Source organism: Hirundo rustica, chromosome 2, assembly GCF_015227805.2.
Source record: "Hirundo rustica isolate bHirRus1 chromosome 2, bHirRus1.pri.v3, whole genome shotgun sequence".
In the NCBI taxonomy this organism is placed as follows: domain Eukaryota; kingdom Metazoa; phylum Chordata; class Aves; order Passeriformes; family Hirundinidae; genus Hirundo; species Hirundo rustica.
This window is the reverse complement of record NC_053451.1, coordinates 105,932,808-105,952,531: the sequence shown is the minus strand read 5'-3', so window position 1 is coordinate 105,952,531 and position 19,724 is coordinate 105,932,808. Positions and strand designations below refer to the sequence as shown.

General features: G+C 38.5%; 1 protein-coding gene and 1 non-coding gene across 9 annotated transcripts in view; both read right to left on the bottom strand.

The window, feature by feature from the left end:
- Window positions 1-19,724, bottom strand: part of POLA1 (DNA polymerase alpha 1, catalytic subunit) — a 190,931-nt gene that overhangs the window by 145,261 nt on the left and 25,946 nt on the right. For all 8 annotated transcript variants that reach the window (XM_040055869.2, XM_040055870.2, XM_040055873.2 and 5 more), the window contains exons 20-26: window positions 19,046-19,221; window positions 18,492-18,621; window positions 18,038-18,157; window positions 16,857-16,953; window positions 16,232-16,356; window positions 14,359-14,508; window positions 14,009-14,131 (exon numbers count right to left, since the gene is read on the bottom strand). In XM_040055869.2, the coding sequence (XP_039911803.1) occupies window positions 14,009-14,131; window positions 14,359-14,508; window positions 16,232-16,356; window positions 16,857-16,953; window positions 18,038-18,157; window positions 18,492-18,621; window positions 19,046-19,221 (921 nt within the window). The remainder of the gene's footprint in view (window positions 1-14,008; window positions 14,132-14,358; window positions 14,509-16,231; window positions 16,357-16,856; window positions 16,954-18,037; window positions 18,158-18,491; window positions 18,622-19,045; window positions 19,222-19,724) is intronic.
- Window positions 16,520-16,650, bottom strand: LOC120749713 (small Cajal body-specific RNA 24). Its single transcript, XR_005699763.1, has one exon. It is a non-coding gene; the product is annotated as a small Cajal body-specific RNA 24 (non-coding RNA).

Below are 19,724 nucleotides of genomic sequence, written 5' to 3'. Positions count from 1 at the left end.
TAGCTTAAAATACGCAAAAGGAATTCCTGTCTCCAGCACTATTCCTACAAAGCTGATCCAATGCATGTGTGTCAGTGTTTAAAGTCATTATAACATCTCCACATACTCAAGATTCTGACTTGTAAACTGATACAGCTCAAAGAGGGCAAAATCTCTGCAGCTACAAAGAATCATCCACTGTAAAATTCCACAGATATTTCCAATAAAACAGTACTAAGCAGCCTACCATTCAAAGTAATTATCCACCTTTATCACTTGAAACACCGTGACATCTTTAAAATTCTCACAAGGCATATCCATTCACAAATACACTCCTGCAAAACTTCTCAATCTCTAAGTAACTAAGTGACAGAGAAAATTAGGGACATGTAGTGGTTACCGTTTTTTATTCCTGGAAATAGCAGTTTCCTGAGATGGAATAAATACCTGACCTGCTGTGTGTAGTTGCTGAAAGATGGTCCTAAATAAAGATTTACATGCTGGCTGTAAAGAGCAACTTGGAATAGTATCAGAACTCAGATCGAGACACTTAAAATCTGAAGATTCAGATGAACCTTGTCCTGAAGGCATTTTTGAGAGTAACCAAAAAAAGGTGCACATTGGCACTGCTCAATCAAACTATTTCACATTTCCACCTCTGTACTTTTTCCTTTTCCACTCAGGAAAGTCATCTGCATTTGTAACTAATTTCTGATATAAACTCTACCATCTTAAATATGTGCTTAGGAATTAAATAGTTATTAATCAATAATGTGTTATATGTACTAAGTAATATTAATCCACTCAATTTATTATTTCTTCTATGAGATGCTTGTAGGCTGATATAAACCATATTATACTACACCAGTGGCACACAACACATTAACAACTTAAAAGTGAAATTCCTACGGGATCGAGAAATTCCCATCGCTCTAAATTTCCCATTTTAACAAAATCACAACTTACATTCAAAAGAAGAAAAGTTTAATCAATGTGTATGCTAGGTATTCAGTCTGTTCTAGGAAAATGAGAGATGACCTTCACTCCAGTAGCAACTGGCTTACACTGTCCAGCTATGCATACAGAGGCATTCTGCGTTTGCTTTGATGGCCCGCACATGCCAGGGGTTGATGTCATTGATAGACTGACATTGCTGTGTTCTCGCACAAAAACTTTATTAGCATAACAGAAGATCTGAAAGTGTGCTATCCCACTTTCTAAATATCTTCCCCATCTGCTGCTGGGTGACATATGCAGATCTCTTTCCCTTGCCGATTTGCTCGAACACTGCAGAACTCCACGGGAAGGGTCTGGTCACATCTGTCTTGGGAGCAAGGCTATTGTTTGTGAGATAATTACTCTGTCCTTGTTGACTTGCAGCAATAATTGAGAACAAAATCACCTAATAAGCCAAGTTACCTAGTAATATAGCACATTATAACAGCAATGATTGCATATAAACTTTGAACCCCCTTTAGTGCCAATTAATTTCAAGAGCATTAGCACCAACAGTAAACTAATACGAAGCAGTTTAACTAATTAAAGCTTACTACGCAATAGGCTTGTAGCTTCAATTATCATTTTTCATGTTAGTCATCTGAAACTGTTACGATATGTACCAGCTGGAAAACATGTGCCTAGTCCCACAGCAACAGGTAAATGGAGCAGTTTTTGAAACTGTGTCATGCACTTTCCTAGGAAAAGTGCTAACTAAGCCTTATCAACAAACAGCAGATGGCAACAAATGTGCCAAGAGACACTGCATCCTCCAGGAAGAGTTCAACACAAGGCATCAGCAAAAAAGGAGCAGAGTTGGAAGCACAACTCCCAAAGATCTTACCCAGCTGCTCTCTTCTGTTCAAAAAAGAAGGAAGAAAAAACACCCCAAATGCAAAATCAAAACCGAAGACCTAGTCAGGCAGTGATTCTCACCCTAATGTACAGACTTCGTTTGTAATCCATCTTCATTTCCTTCCCAGAAAGTCCAGTATCATGTGCAGCTCAGCAAAGCATGTGAAACCCTTTTCCTCAAGAGAAGCTTTCTTCTCAGCTCCCAGTGAACAAAAATTTGCTTCAATCCTTACACTGACTCAAGTTTGACTTAGAGAGTTCAATGAATTGTTCCTATTTTAATTGTATGTACATGAGAGGACTAATTATCCAATCCTTTTTGAATTCTTGCACACTTTTGGACCCAATGAATGGAATCAGGAAGTTGCTTGTCCTTTAGTGGGATGCAGTATTTCTCTTTACCAGGTCCAAGCATCCAGCATTTCCAGGTTATTTTTGTGACTTGGAAGACCCACAGCTATCTTCTCTAGATCACTTTGTTCTTGACATTTAACTTGGCACACTGATTGAACTAAGCACTGAGGTAAAAGTAACTTTTGTGTTCACATTTTTAACTTTGAGACAGTGCAGTTATCAGAGAAGCTGCTAGCATTTTTGGACAATTAATCTTTTTGAACTATCCCATCAATAATTCCACATCTCCCTTTGTTCCATCCCAATCCCTAAGAAGCACACGCCAAGAAGCACATTCAAGTACTGGTTTGGGAAGCAAACATGGAAAACAGGAAAGAGGAAAACAGAAATAAAATAACAAAAAGAAAACCAACTACTTGCCATATAAGAGAATCTATTTTCATCTCATGCAACTTTTTTTTCCAAAACACTATGGACAGCCAACTTAATATTCAAGGACCTACGCTCATTTCATTTCAAAAGCAGTTAAAAGCAAAACATGTTAACAGAGTTTTTTCATTATCCATATGCATGTTTGCTCAGGTTTTCCCAAACTCCATCTCTCCCAACATTCATTGTAACAGCTCAGAACCTCAGAGAGCATCAAGTCTTCCTTTCAGGGAACAAGTATAGCCGGCCTCTTTATGGTGGATAACTGTAGTCCTAAAACTACTACTGGACATGACACAAATACCAAAAATTAGAGACAAAACTCACTAACTCTACATTATGCAAAACATTCAGAAAATTGGTTGGCTTTTTTTTTTTTTTTTAAGTTAGGAAAAACTTACTGAGCCATAACAAACCCATTAACAACGCCCGCTTCCAACACTGTCCAAAGAGATTAAGTGATGAAAGGAGCATCTTGTTTATACAAAATTGCTTTATGCTGTTACATTTATAGAAAAACCTTTATCCTCAGGAGCTATATAGCAAGTCTGTGATGGTCTACGTACAACACAAACTATTAATAAACTACTAACCACAGTTCCTCTCAGAGAGAAGGGCTGACAGACAGACACAGAACAGACTTTCCTCAAGTTAAGATGGAAAAGGCCAGGGACAAATACTAAGTCAGTACTGATACTTGATAATTGTGATAATCTACTACCACACATGCCTGACATGCTCTTCAAAGCAAAGAGGAGTTGCCTGGCTTAGCAGGGAGGCTGTCCCCTATTATGCAGACCAGCTGAGCCAAAAGCTATGCAGTACTGTATGGAATAACAGAAGGATCATTTCTGGAATAGTCAAATAAATGCCACTTCATACTGCTTTACCATCAGATCTCCTCTGGAAGATCTATCTCTTTTTCCATGTTAAGGGAAAAAGGGAGAAAAGTAAAGCAAGAGCTATGTGGGGAAGGAAATACCTGACTTTAAATATGCTAATAGAATAAACATCACACAATAAAAACTTATTCCTAGAGTGAAAATTAATAAAAGGGAAATTGGGACAGCTGCACAGTCCAAAATTGGCACTGATTTTCAGAGAAGGAATAGGATCCCTCAAACTCTTACTAAATGGCTCAGGAACCCCTGGCAAAAAATCAAATAGTTTCTTTTAAAAAATTGCTGTAATTTAACACAGTATTTATAACAGAGTAAAGTGACACAAGCTTACACTCCAGGCTGAAAATTGAGACAGACAAACAAAAGCCACAGTTAATTAATCTTTCCTTGGTCACCATGTCAGAAGCCCATCCTTCTAAAGAAAACCCATAGCTACAGGAGCTGCTCATATACAAAAGATGAGAAAATGTCATCATTATTTTCTTCAAGATCTACCACCAAAATATGGGATGGAAAAAGGTCAGCATACTGAAGGAGGGTGAGAGGGAAGAGACTTTTATTGGAATGGAATAAAAAAATGTAGTTATCTTCCACAGAAGCCTCAGAGCAATCAAATCACTATAAATGCCACTAGATCCCTATAAAATACAACTATCTCAGGGCCACAGAAGGAACTACTTTCATTAGGAAATTACTAGGAAGTAAAAAGAAAGCATCTGCCCTGCACTCCATCAGGCCTCAATTACAAATACTCTAAGACCAGCTGAAGAGCTAGCATGCAAATTGGGAGGAAAATTTCATGTGCATCAGCTTTTCCTTAAATTTTTTAGAATCAGTGGGAAGTTTCTCACTGTAGGAGTATCACAGCTAATTCAATTTATACATATACATATGTTAGCATAATACACTTTTTAAAAGTGGCAGCTTTCATAATCTACCCTTGATTCAGCAAGACATTTTTATTCCACGATGAAGTGTTTCAGTTCCCTAAATTCAACCCAATCTTGTTACAAGTCAGAAGTATTGTTCTGTGATTTACATAAAAGCATTTCCACTGAACTAAGCAGCAACTGACAGATTGGGTAAATGGGTTCCAGATAACATTTAAATAGCTGTGCTAATTACACCACACAGAGATGGGAACATGATCCCTTACTCAAATCCTCAGAGTAACCATCCAGAACACTGTAGAGAAGAGAAAAAAACCTAATAGTCATAAGACAGCATGTAAAGGAATTTAAAAACACCCAAACATTCTGCATAAAGGAGGTAATCTCAACTAATTAGATGCCATAATGATCTTCTCACAATCTGTTAGAAGAGAGAAGTAGTTAATAACTTCACGGATTTCCTCCAATCCTTTCACCAGGAAGGAATAGCAGTTTCTAAGTCATTACTGCTCTGTCATCCTGGACCGCTGCCAAGAATGTAGAACTTCAGGACACCTGTCAATTAACTCATTCCTACTGAAGGCAGACTCATCTTCCAAATCTGTTAAAATATAGTGATCACAAAAGCAGTCAGATCAAAACACTGCAAAATTAAAATTAGCAGTGACTTCTTGAAGGACAACAGCCTTCAACAACAACAACAAAAATCATCAAGAAGTGTGTCTCTGCTGAAGCAACTATATACACACTTTGGGAGATGAAATACATGATACAACAGACCTTTTTCCATCCCTACCATCTGTGGCACACAGTAGTACATACAAAAATGCCTGGCCACCTGATGGACAATTGTGTGCAAGAGCCAGATCTGAAGCTTTTCTCTAATCAAAGCTTTCTGCAGGGGTTCTCAGTCTAAGCAGGGGCTTCTCATTGATTTTCCTTTACCCCCAGGATGAACTACTTGTAACTCTAAGTTGAAAAATATGAGGCTATGCTTTGAACCAAAAAAAACCCAGGTATGATACATATTAAAACATCAAGGCATATCTGCAATTAAAATTTAAAGAAACCAGAGGATTTCTGAGCAAATACAAAAATGGTATTTACCTAAGTTCAAAGATGATCGCGAGTTCTGAGGGAGATGGGGAGGAAAGGGAAGAAATGAATGCAGTCACATGAAAACCAAAACAGTCATTGACTTAAATCTGGTTTGTTCAAAAATCAAAGGGTATGACCAAGGAAGTTTTAGATTCAACAAGTATAATTCCAACCAGAACAAAATGAACCAGAAGGCTGCACACACTCCAGCACAGGACCAAGGCATTCCTATGGTTTTAATTCAGTCTTCTACCTGCTAATTGCAAATGCCTGCACAAAGCTTGTGACAGTTTTATATTCCAGAAAAAATTAAAAGCTTCAAGGAAGAAAACTGAAGTTCACACTGAAAACACTTTTTGCACTGAAGTCAGAGAACACAGGAAAGAAATTTTTAGTGTGCAAAGCGTGGTATTGCCTAATTAGGTGGCAATGCACACAGAACAAGTCAGAGAACCGAACAAGTCAGAAGGGCAAAGCAACCCAAGTAGAGAGCCCTTACTTTAGAATGGCTGCCCTTCTCCCTGGCAACTGTTCTGCAGATTCTCTTTCCTTGGATTAAAAACAAAAAAAGTGTTTGTACTTCAAGGTCTCCTCTATGCAGACCCAGTCATTCCAGGAAATGCGACCCTGAACTTCATCAAAGCAGATTATTACACTGTCCTGCTTTTCTGGTAACTTCCAATAATTCAAACATGGGAATTTCTGCTCTGTTTCATAAACTAGGCAAATAATTTGAAAGAAAGCATTAATACCTTTTTTTTTTTTTTTTAAATCAAGGCTTATCAATTGTCAGAATCCACATATTACCAATTTCTCCAGTCTCATGTAACTACCAAGACTAGCACAAGCTCACAGAGAAATGACTGTCAGGTACTAAACCTTCAAAAGATGTCCCATCAATTCCATGTTTTTGCTGAGCACTGCTTGATAAGCAAATCATTTCAGTGACACAAGTGGGAACCACTTCCCACCCCCAACAACCTAAAATACTATTTCTTGCTCTTTCTAAAGGCTGCCAGTTAAAACATATGAAAGCAAAGAAGGATTAACAAGAAATGTAAAGGAAAATGGGTATTTTCATTTTTTCTTTTAAGTAATACAAGTGTTGAAATAGGATTTTATGGAGCAACTGTTCCTAGTGGTTGAAATTAGCAAAAATGAGTATCAAATTGTAAAGCAGGTAACAACATAAATAATTTAATCCTTCTCTCTGAAACCTCACCCATATTTGATGAAAGGCATAGTCTGAAGCTAAAGACAACACAAACACCAGCAAGATCTCCTGCACTGCATCATGTAGAACTGCTGGAAGGAAAGCCAACAGAGAATAAGCATAATGTTGGTGTCTCTCAATCACTGATCAAGCTCTAAAATTTGGGGGTTTTATTTCATCCAGCTTTGACACTGCTCTCTTTCTACTGCAAAGGGAGTCAGAACAAATTACTTTAGGCTGAACACCTGACTTGCAACCTTCCTTGCTTATGTTAGGAGAACAGGGATGCCCCAGCTTGCCCAACTGCACCTACTTCTCCAGAGTCCTTTGCTCCAACCAGAATTCTGGATGCTGCACACCAAGATCTCCTATACCCTTACAAGGTGTTGTACCTGCAGCAGTAGAGAAAGTCCATCTTTCACAGATAAATAAAGGTCTTAATAAACTCTTTCATCTGTCTCCCAAATATAAAGAAAATAGCGTAAACTGTTCATGCTTATCTTCTAAATCAAGCCAATGAATCTTGGCATAGGCCCAGTGAAAGGACATAACACGCAAGAGACCACACAACCTGATCTATACAGCAAAATCTGCGTTCCAAGTACTCAAACATTATTTTTGAGCCCTGAAACCAAAACAGCCTTGTAAGAGCAAATATCACTGCTGATGTATCTTCATTCTTCCACTTTTCTTCCCTTCAAATGACAAGTTTCATCTGTTGAATCTTGCTGACCTTGGTGATAAACCCCAGTGGGAACTAAAGGAACTTCTAAACCGATGGTTATAAACCAACTTTGGTTTGAAGGGATCTCTGGACATCATTTAAGCACTGGCCCAGAGAGGGCCAGGCCTGCCTGGTGCAAGGCTGTGCATCTCTGGGAAGAGTCTGGCTTCTTCTAGACATCCCCCTTTAGGTTGCTGAAGATCAGTTAATTCCATCCTCAAAAATTCTTCTCCAGAGTGAAGGAATCCCAGCTTTCAGCCTCTTCCTATATGTCAAAGTAGGATCATCACCATCCTGAAACCACTACCTGAAAAGAACAGACCTAGTAGGCTCAAATGAGTATTCATCCAAGAGGAAAAAGGTCATTTCACTGTGGATGGAACTAAAAGCTTCTAATAGAATTTGTGGCGAAAAGTCAGCTTTCACACAGTGGGCAAGATTCCCAGGAAATAGATGAAAATTTCTGATTATGAGATCAAGGTGTCATATTTTTGAAGGACAGTATGAATATTTATTTAAGTCTCGTGGGAGACAGACACTTCAGTTAGACTGTTTTTCTATCCTCTTAGGAACAGTGCTTGAAAATGAAAATTATTTTTAACTCCTGTTTGAAGTATCTTTTATTTTGAAAACTTTATTACCATCTAGGTATCCAAACCCAGGGCTTCTAGAACAAGCCAACATCCTATTTAAGATAAATGCATGATGCAAGTGAGCGAGGCAATAAGATGCTAAAGAACAACTTCTGCAGAAGTCTCAAAACCCCAAGTATTTTTTGACAAGCTACTAATGAACTAAGATAATGCATTACTGCAAAGACATGTAGTGCTAACAAATATACAGGCTGGAGAAAAACATTAAAGCATCCGTTAGCATTTGTATTTTTCTAACCTTAACAGTGGGGTTTGGAAAATAAATGTGTTTGAAGACAGAACCAGGGCAGTTTAAAAATGGTGCTATGATGCTGCTGAAGTTCTCAACCTTCTTGGTGAAGCACCTGTGCTACTGTGCCTCCCTTTTATGAGGCATCTCTGTGAGAGAACCTTGAAGGATGTCTGTTAATCGCCACAATATTCTAGACAGGTTTAAAGAATTTCTTTAGTAATTCTGAAGCTGAAGCATGGCAGACTTTGGAGGGTGAAGGATGCAAGTGCATTCCCCAATACTTTATTGAACACCTGAGAGCCTTTCCTGTTACCACTGGATATGGTGAGACATTTCTACCTCTCCTAATCTTGAGAGAGCAGCTCTCTACCCAACACATACGGCTTCTGAAAGGGGACATACTGTTACAGCTCAGACACAGAGAATGTTCCAGAGATCTTGCTCTTCCCAGTACTCTGGTTCTCAGTTTTACCGCAATTCTGGGTGAGGAATATCTTGTTGTTATCTAGTCAGCCAGGTTAAGATATGACGCAAGGAAAAATCTGTGTCTTTTGGCAGGACAGAAAAAAAATACAAGACAGGAAACCATAAAAAAAAAAAAATCAAAAGTACAGAAGAAAGAAAACAACAACCAAAGAAAACCTCCATGTGTTATCATATTAATAGTAACCCCACAGGTTCACAGTCAGGTATGAGCTGAAAAATGGCTGGTCTTGTCTGACCCCTTCCATCTCACACTGGGCCTGCCCCCACTTCCCAACCTCCCCCCTTCCACCAGCTCTCAGAGCATGCAGTGAGCCACTGAGCCATTGATCCAACTGAAATCAATTTGGTTTTCCTCTGGAGTTAGTTTTCAACTTGGATCACTAGGCTGATCTAACTCACCATGGGGCCAGGCAATTGCTATAACCCATCCACAGAAATCAGCAGTCAGGAAGTGAGAGGCACCACACCTCTTGTAATAGCACAATCTTAAAATGAGCAGGAAAAAATAATAAAAAGGTCTCTATTCTTCTGACTTGCTGTACAATCAATCTGAATCTGATCAATATTCCTAAACATTTCTTGGTGAATACCCATTAAATAAAACCTTTCTGTCCAGAGGAGAAAAAAAAATACCAATATGCCATCCAAAATAAAATAATTTTTTTTTGCTTCTCACTAATTTCCTCCTCACCCAAAATATTCTGGCCATTTTTCTTAATTGAAATGTTTCATTTCATCTCCTTGGAGATGCTAAAGTTTGTGTTAGACCAGATGTCATCTCCTGCACTTGACTACCAATAATATTTCAACAACTGTGAAGATGCTCCATAATTTCTCTATTACTTGGTACTCAGTTCACATATGCAGATTGTATGCAGCCTCTCCTTGTCTACTCTAACTCATTTAGGATATCAGCATGCAAAGTAACATACATAGCTTTTTCACAGACTCACAGTTGCACACACAGTGATAAATTTAACAACAGAAGCAAATGATTTAACCCCAACAGTCCCTATTTTGGGACAATGCAGCAATTTAGCACTATTTTTCCCAAGATTTTGGGTTGCCATTTTTATATTTAAAAGCAATTAGAAACTCCTTGCCTAGCCTTTTGCCATCAAGTGCCATGTCTTCCAAAATTGTTATACTGATGTTGCATTCCCTGTTTAAATATAGATGGCATGCTTATAACAAGATATTAGGAGGCTCCTTTCCCTCTTTTAGCAATCCTCTTTCTTCCACAGTACAACATGGAAGAAACCAGGAGTCTGTCAGTTGTCCCATTCACGTGACAACTCTCACAGACTGTATAACCAGTGCTTTAGGTGCAATCAAGAGAAAGCAGCTGAAGATCATTTTCCCTGGATGAACAAGACTTAAAAAAAAAAAAAAAAAAGAAATGCCTGGATTTCTTTACAGATCATAATTACAGCAGACAGCCATTAACCTGCTTACCTACCCTTAATTTTTTTAAAATGAGCTCATCTTTCTCCACTTCATTTTTCTCCTCCCTCATCCATTCTTCTCCCAGACTGCAGCAATAACATGCTTTTATTCTTTCCTTTTGACTGCCAGGGCCTTAAACTAATTATTAATTGAGAATGTATCTAAAGGATCTGAATGAGAAAGTTGGAATTAACCCAATTGCCTCTTTCCCCCTTTCATTTTGCATATTTGAACGCTAGGTCTACCTGTCAGCACTGCTGAAAACAGCAAACGTGTTGTTTTCCTTCCAAAGGCAAGTTTGCTTGGGCAAAAAATATGCAACAGCAAAAAAACAACACAGAAAAAAAGCAAATACCTGGAAAAGGCCTCAGCACTGAGTGAAAGCCATTAGCAAGCAAGCTGTCTACAGTTAAATTCTCTCAACAACTTTGCTGTCCTGTAGGAGAATCCTGCAGCAGACGGCATCCTGCATTTAGGAAACCAGACAACTGACACTCCATCAAAAGGCTTGTCCTTTAGAGAGGCGAGAACGGCATGACCCCACACTGCCTGCTGGTGCAGAGCTGGCTGCTTGTACGGCTCCGACTCATCTCGTTTCCAGTTGTTAAATTACATTAAAGGACAGCTAAAAATATATTAAATATTTTCCTATTACTTTTCCATGCAAGCAACTGCTATAGTTACAAGGAGAGTAATGTCCAGGCAAAGGCTTAGCAACATGGGGGGGCGTGGAGGGGAAAGTCCAGGAATCCCTCTAACACATTCCTGAGCATTGGTTTGCCAACGTAGAATTTTTTTTTTTCTTCTAATTTTGCTGAACTCAGACATCTCTTACAGTCAAGAGTGAAAAATATTTACATTTGCCAAAGCGGTCAAGCAGATCGGAGCTACAGTTACAACTCACTTCCACCCCAAATTTTTGCCTCTTTCTTCTTCCGTGACACCGGAACTTAGCAGCCTACCTGTGACACCTGAATTCTGACAAATTCACCCTGACACGCCCTTGTTAAAGATTAACACGTAGAAAACAAGGAAGAGCCGCCGAAAATCCCGAAAATCGAGGTTTAAAACACTTGTACAAAAATGAGCGTTAATTGCTATGGGATCTCCAGGTCTCTATCGCCATCTAGCGAGCACTGCCCGCCATTGTCACACTGTGCCCTCCAACGCGTTCCCGGGAACGAGCGGACAAACTCCGCTGGGTCCGCCCTGACCGCGGCCAGGGATGTCAGCCTTTGCTACGTTCCTACTCCCTGGCTGAAGGAAAATAAAAACCAAAATCAAGCACTGGCCCATACATCTCTACAGCTGACCGAAGAGAACTGAGCTTTTATGGATTACACTATCACAGAATCGTAGAATGGCTTGGGTCGCAAGGGAACCCTAAGGATCATCTACTTCTATGATCTGGCTTTTTAAAAATGGCCTTTCCACACCATATTTAATACTTCTGCCATCAAAATGAAGTGAACATGTCAAGTTCTAGTAATACAGTTCAGTCACACACAAATTTTTATAATGGCGATGTGTAATTACAAGTATTTTTAGTCCCCGTAAGGAACCCCATGGCAGCTCCCCTGCTTTTACTGCATTTCCAAACCACAAAAAGAAGTTAGGAGTCCAGGAGAGGTGGCACTCAGCACTTGGCACCAGGTGCTTGAATCTTCCCACAGTTTCACTGGAAAGGTTGTCAGTCACACAGTTGAAAAGGATCAATTTACAGGAATCATCAAAACTCATTCTCAGCTACATTAAAACTTAATGCTAGGCTGAGCTTTAACAACTTCAACATGAAATACATATTTCCCACTTCCAATTATTCTGCTAAGACTTACGATTGAACTGTAATTGTGTTAGTGCAAATATGAAGTTCAGTTTTCATCCCACACAGTATTTTTCCCACTTAGACTTCTACAAGCCTACCTGCATTTACTCAGGTGCCCTTGACAACAGTTAAAAAAAAAATCTATTAATTGTAGATCATCAGAAAAGGCCATTTAAATTTAGACCATACATTTTCCTTAATAGTTACTTTTTAATTAACCTTTTCCCATACAGAACCCAAACCTCCAGATACTTAACATTTACTTCTTTTATATTAGAACTGAGTGGTAAGAGAAAACCTTTGAATAGAAAGACTAATATAAAAATGTAAAGCAATGTTTTTCCAGATTAGATATTTCAAATTCAGAAAAACAAACAAAATTTAAAAAAAAACAAACACAAACAGAAAACTAAAGTGCCTTTGTGTCATCTTCTATGGCAAAAACTCAAATGTGTGCAAAGGCTTGGCAGAAGCCAGCACCACCAGAATTTAAGAGGTAAGAAATCCTTTCCAACCAAAGATCAGCTATGTAGAAGAAATAATCTCTAATTAGTCCCTAGCCATTCTGTAGCACTTATTTAGGATTTCCCCATTTCACCATCACTCTGGAACATAAAGCAGGAACACAAGAATTTCACATATTTATCTCATAACTGATACATTACAGATAAATGAGAATAAACTCTGTGCGCAAACAAAAATTATTTCCCCATCTTAACAGAGGCCAAAAGCTTAAGAATCCATAGAATACCAGGTTTGTGGCAGGTGGTACATATGACATATGGAGATCATTTAAAAAATCAAAGAAAAAAGTAGAATTCATCACTTTTAAAATACCACTAGAAAGGATAAAGCTATGACACTCAGTTGCTCTGCATGCCAACCTCATAGACAATAGGAGGTGGAATCTTACATCAACAAACACAAAACCTTATTAAAGGAAATACTGATTTCTGAATTTGCATGGCACATTTGCAGTTACCATACTGGGAAATTATTTCTGAGTCAAACAGACATGTAAGGTTAAACATAACTGCTTACATAAATTGGGAAGACAGCAAATGGGGGGTTCTCTCTAGAGAACTGTTTAAATAAGAAGACAATTAAAAACAAAGATGTGTTACCAGAAATAAAACTCCTCCGTGCAATTGAGTTGGGAATTGTGAAGTGGGAGTGCCCTCCCATCACAGGGAGGAGGAGCCTGTCAACAGGGATCTGATCAACCATCTTCCTGATCAACCAAAAGGTGAGCAGCCATCCTGACACAACTGTTCCTGGCATCTTTGCAGACTCCTGTTTGGTATTCTCTTTTATAAGGAGCTAATATCAAACATCATTATGCTTTAAGACAAGACAATGAATGTCTATCAGTGGTATGTTTTGGATCATTTAAGATTATTTTTCCCCATAGGACAAAACCAATGTGGTCTTTATTGAGCTACCATCCTAATCAATAGCAAGAGTAGTTTTGCCTATAAAGTCAAGTGCAACTCTTAAAATAAAATCTAAGGGTAATGAGAAACATTATTTTAAAGAACAGTTTCCAAAAATAAGCCTTGATACATAATCCATTGTCTCCATGATTCATTAGCCCTATCACAAACTTTAGGCTTTCAGGAAGTCATATCAGGCCACAGGACACTCTGGCTACAAGCAAGCTCATCCAAAGCTGAAGCAGACCACCAAATCAAACCCATCAAGCAGAACTGGAAATTCATGGAAAATGTGAAAGCAGCCTTCATTTTTTTGCGGTTGTTGTCACCACAATCTGGCACATTGAAACCGAATAGTTTCACGGCACAAGAAAGGTAAGAGTTCTCAAACCAAAAGCAGGTTCAAGAACAAAACCATTCTTGTATTCAACAAAAAAAAGCAGGTGGCTTAAATTCAGCCTTTTTACATGTATGTAAGTGTTTAATGACTTACCTCTCTCCCTTTATGTGTCACCAAAGCAGCCAAAGGTTTGGCATAGAATCTGCTGTAGGAAAATCCCAGGCAGCCATACATGCTGTTAGCAGTGAGTTTCAAAGCTTTCTGTCTGATATCATACTGAAAAGAAACACAACCAGAAAAGTGATCCAACCACAGCCATCAGGGAGCAGACCTTAATGCTCACAATTACATTCACAGCTTTTTTATACAGTCTGCAGCAGTGATGGGCTACAAATAAAGCACATTACAATCACTGCTCACTACTAATCATCCCTATTCTACAAGGCTGATCAGGGCACTTAAGGGGAGAGGGGGAAAAATCAACGGAGTTCTATAAAACACACCTGTAAATAGAGGTCAGGATTTAAATCTGGCTGTTTCATTAACTGCTTAACTTGACGTCTTCTCTCCACCAGTTTCCTGATTTCTTTAGGCAAAATTCCCATTTCCAGAGATGGGTCTGGAAGCTCTGGAATTTCTTCCTCTTCTTCAACCTGCAAAATGACCACCACTGCTTATCATTTTATGGCTTGAAGATTAGATTTTAATGCATTAAGTGAAAAGCTTGGGGGGAAAAAAAACCAAAACTATACAGCTTGTGCCAATTCCTGCAGAGCACTGAAAGCACAGTTTAGAACAAGCATGAGAGGTTTTTTTGCAGTGTTTAACTGTATTACTGTGTCCTTGCTGGGGGACAGGGCCTAAGTCCGTTTCACTGCTGGAGAAACACAAAGAAGGCATGGACCAGTAGTAGCAGGAAGGTTTTTATTTTTTATTAGTGTGTGTGTTACATATTTATGTATATATATGCATATATATATATATATGCAGAAAAATAACACACACACATTCTCACTCTTAGGTATATATAGATAAATACAAGAATATAAAGAAAAGTACACACACAGCAATTCTTTCCGTGCTGAAAAATCCATCCCTTTTTTATCATCACACAAGTACTTCTGGTGTTCAGACCTGTCAAAAGGAGCAGGTGCTCTGTGGAACTGATACTTTGAATGATGCAACTGACAAAAGTGAAATCCAGCGCAGCAGTAGAACAAAAACTCCACCCCAAGCAACTCTTGATTATAGCAGAAAATGACAGAGCAGAAAGGACACCTTCATAGCACAACTGAAGAAATGGTTGATCAGCAAAAATGGAAAGGTATTTCAAGCACAATGAAAGTGACAGAAATGTACAAAGAAGGGCAATACAGAGGTGGTGGTGTTGGCAAGTTTAGTAAAGCAGTCTGAGGATAACCGTAACAAGAAATTACAGCAAAGCCTGATTAAAACATCATACAGCAAGAGAAATCAAAATGAGCTGCTTCAGGTTGAAGCACACTTCAGAAAGCTGGGAAAATCCAAAGACAGCTTGAAGGAACTTACTGACAGAATTCCACATACTTACCTTATTTCTGCTACTGTGTTCAGATCTCAGTTGCTACAAGACTAACTAATTTCAACCTGTGAGCTGACACCAGTTAAAAATAAAAGCCTATGATTTAACCTTTAGACCTGACCAGCTCAATGCTTTAGTTTACAACACAGCTCCACCAGCAAGCGTTTCAGCACAGCTGAGGAAATGACAATCTCCAGCCGTGGATAAGCCAGAGCCGACACAGCTGTTTATAAAACAGAACATCCAACTGTACCCTCAGGAGGTTTTTCAGTTGTGCTGAACAGAGTTTGAACAGCATGAGTTTTTGTGAAGTTGGTGCCACAGCTCACACGTTCACACACGTGATTTTCCTGATGTCTAATAAGGCTTGAGCTCATAATTGTATTCTCTCCTGTAGAAAGCATGAGACTTTTGCCTACCTCCATCAGGAATATTTGCATTAATTCTTTTGCAACTTCAGGAAACCTCTCTCAAGCTAAGATGAAGCTAGTAAAGGGGCTCAGAAATTGCTAGGGAGGATGGCTGAAAAGAGTAAGAGTCTCAGTAAAAATCTTGTTTCACGAGGATACCAAGACTCTGTAAGAGCATTACAGAAAGGAATGTGACAGACACAAAATATTCCAAGAAGTCCCAACCCACAAATTAATATGATACATCTGTAAACAAGAATCACCTTTTATGTGTGAAAAGGGACAAAAAAAAAAACCAAAAAAAAACCCCCAAAAAACAAACAGTGAAAAATAACCATTTCTTAAGGAGCTGGTTCACCAAAAACTCTGAAGTGTAATTTAAGCCACAAGTTAAAGCATGCAAACCTCTGCCCTTTTCTGTGCTTCTGATGACAATCGCTGCACTGTGGTAAAGCAGATGTTGAACTCCTGGATAATCGATGGGTACAAGCTGTTGAAGTCGAGAAGCAAAATAAACTTGTCATAAAAACCTAAAACAGAGTTTAAAACAAAAGTCATAATTACTCAGGTCTCCCAAAGGACTTCAGGCAACTCCTCAATTAATATTTAAGTGACAGTAATACATTGTACCACATTTCCATGATCTAAATCCCTTCAAGCAGCTGCTGAGATGCACCACTGCCCTTTACAGAAAGCTGTCAGAAGTGGAACGATCCAACCCCATTAACTCACCAGAGTTGAACAGATAGCTTCTGTGTTACTATAGGACACTTGTACAGTTTTCCCCACATAGAGGAGAAACTGAAAGAAAACTTACGTGTCCATTAGAAAATTACACATAAATATACAGTCCTAATTCCTCAAAAGAAGCAATTCCACAATCAAGGCTGGGAATTTTGTTGTATGCAACAAGATTCCCCTTGCAACCACACCAAACTCCCACAAACAGATTCCCCACTGCAATCTCTCTGTATTAATATAACCTACCTGTCTCTAACTTTATTGAAGGAAGAAAATTGCCACATCTTACCGACTTTGGGATCCAAGACTAAGCCCCCAGCATATGCTGCTTTCTTTTTCCCTATCTTTGATTTATTCTGATCTTCAAAATCTTCATCTTCATCCACCTACATTTGGCATTTAAAAAAGTCATTATCCAGTCTCTAAGATTTCTGTAATGTTAGAGGAGTTATTTTTGGCAAGTCAAATACAAATTTGGGAGTCAGTGCAGAATTCCTTTTAAAATATATGCAAAATATGGTGTTTTCATCATGATCCATACTAAAAGCTCTCTATATGTCAAAACAGCATTCAAACCAACTCTGACAGGAAAAAAACTACTAACAAGAGATTACAAAGACCTTAAAGTATTGTCATCATTCAACATGGCACCAGAATGCCTTTTGCAACTGGATGTAGAAGTCTACACTATGAAAAAAATCAACTCATGACTCAGGAGTGGTATGATTGCCCAATTAAAATGTTGGTTTTGCAAACAGAATGGCTGGGCTTGAATAAAACAAATAAAAACATTACTACTGACCTAAAGATATTCTGCTATTTGTTATGATGCAGTAAGAATTCTTCTCCCAACCGTTCAGTTCTGAGTCTTTTAGAATTCCAGCGCTACTTTGATGCAACAATACAGTCAACAAAAATTACTGCTTTTAAGATTGCTGTTGAACACATTTAAAACTAAAAAAAGCAAAGTATAGTGAAATACAAGTAATTTCTCAAATTTTAATTTGTTCACTAACAAACATCTGGATATTTCTATAATTATTATTTACACTGGTATTATAGAAAGGAATTTATTTTAATACCTTTGAATATTTCATCCATGTAACAAGTTTTTCTTGAAATACCGTTCACCAAAATAACTAAATCCAGATACTAAGCAATACAGATGGTCTTCTTTACTGTTTCCCCACACAGACAAGTACTTAGCTTATTTTAATTGTAAACTAACAGAACAACTGAGTTTTTTAGAGATCTGTGATGCAACAGAAAAGCATTCACACTGTCCCACTCATTATCGATTCCACACAAAAACAATGGTTTAATTAAGCATATGCTGTACCATTAAGTTGTATCTGAGTTATGGCTGGGGTTCTTTGTGTTCCCACAGAACAGTAAACACGCAAAAGACGGAAGAATGGTTTTCCCCTTTTTTTTAATAAAAATTCTTGGGAAAAGAAAAACTGGACCCACCAGCTTCTGTGGAGGCTTTTTGAAAACTTGTTTGTCTGGCACTATGTAATCCTTCTCATGAAAGGCATGAAGCAGCAGGAATTCATTACGTTCAGATCGTCCGCCCATCATCGTCCTCGACTGAAGAGGGGGTGAAAAGAGAACTCAAAGCAAAGCACAGAGGACACTGACAGCAAAACAGACTAAGCAATGTCCTCCAACTATTTAAGTTCAGCTAGTATTACTATTATTCTGTATTATCACTATGCACAAAACTCAAACGTGATATTTTAAGGAAGTTTTACATTATTACTTGATTAGAACACAGAACTCTCCTACTCCTCACAGCAAAAAAATTTACAGCATAGTGCATTCTAAATTAATGCTTAGAAATTAAACCCAGCAATTCAAATACAGAAAATAGAGCTGCTTGGGGGGGTACAGTGGAGAGGGGTGGAAAGTAATAAAAATGTACCATGACATTCCCAGAGATGTTTGTTATCTGAAGAGCCAGCGGCAGAACATTCAGCTCACACATGATCTGGAGAATGAACTTGGCATCTGTCCAGGTGTTTTCCAGCATGAAGAGTAAGCGAGGAGAATCACTGGGGAAAGAAGGGGTATGGTCTAGCAAAGATCTCAAAATCAATCTCCATTATACTCTGCAGAGTTTAGACCTATGTGCTGTATAGAACACACGGTATCTGTAGCACAAAACTGATGAATTTTAGAGCAAGCTCTTGTAATTGAAAAACCACCCCAAAACTTAGGCTTGCATCTCCTGTTAGTGTGTCTACACCAATGCTCCCACAAATCAATTTACTTCATACATAATAAGCCACCAGTGGCCACCACAAGTAGTTTGAAACATTATTTTATAATGTTAAGACAGTATTTAACTTTTCAAATCCTAGTATGCTAAGTCAGCACCCCCATGACAAACGAAGTAAGCAAAAGTAAAACTTTATGTCAGGGAACCAGCTCCTTTGCTCTCCAGAGAAGGATTAAAACCCCCAATCAGCAACATACCTGTACGTATTTCGAATCTCCTCTGGTAGAATTGTTACCTTCTCAGTTTTCAAAATCTGATGGACCAGTTCAGGCAAATGGTAACTTTTGCAACGAATTAGCTCTTTAGCAGAAATTTCTACATCACAGATCATTCGACCGCAGGCAGCATTCCTTTCAGCAAAGCCTCCTCGGCCCTTCATCATATTACACAAGGAGAGAAAACCCAAATGAAATGAACCATACAAACACTAACCAGAAATATCTACCCACAATATATGATAACAGGACTCAGTCAAGTCAGCAGCCAAGTCAGTTGGTCACTAAGTACTCGAATATTCTATTAAATACCACTAATACTAAAGAACTTACAATTATGCCCTAAAGGAACCCATGGTATCTTTCACTGTATGTAGATATTAAGAAACAGTTAACTTTCACTACTAGTTATACCTTAACTCTTAAACTATCATGCTTTTTTTTTTTTTTTTTTTCTTCAATCATTAGAATAGCCTCAAAGAGAACCTGTGTGTAAATTTTGTCTTTCCTCTAAGGACACTTTGCAATAACAGCAGGATAAAAAAGTCACAGAACCACACAGAAATACCCAACTTGGCCTCTAGGAAGGACAGGAATAGGCAAGAACACAGCCATGTTCAGCACTTCAATACTCCAAGCTTCACACATTGTCCTCTGAACA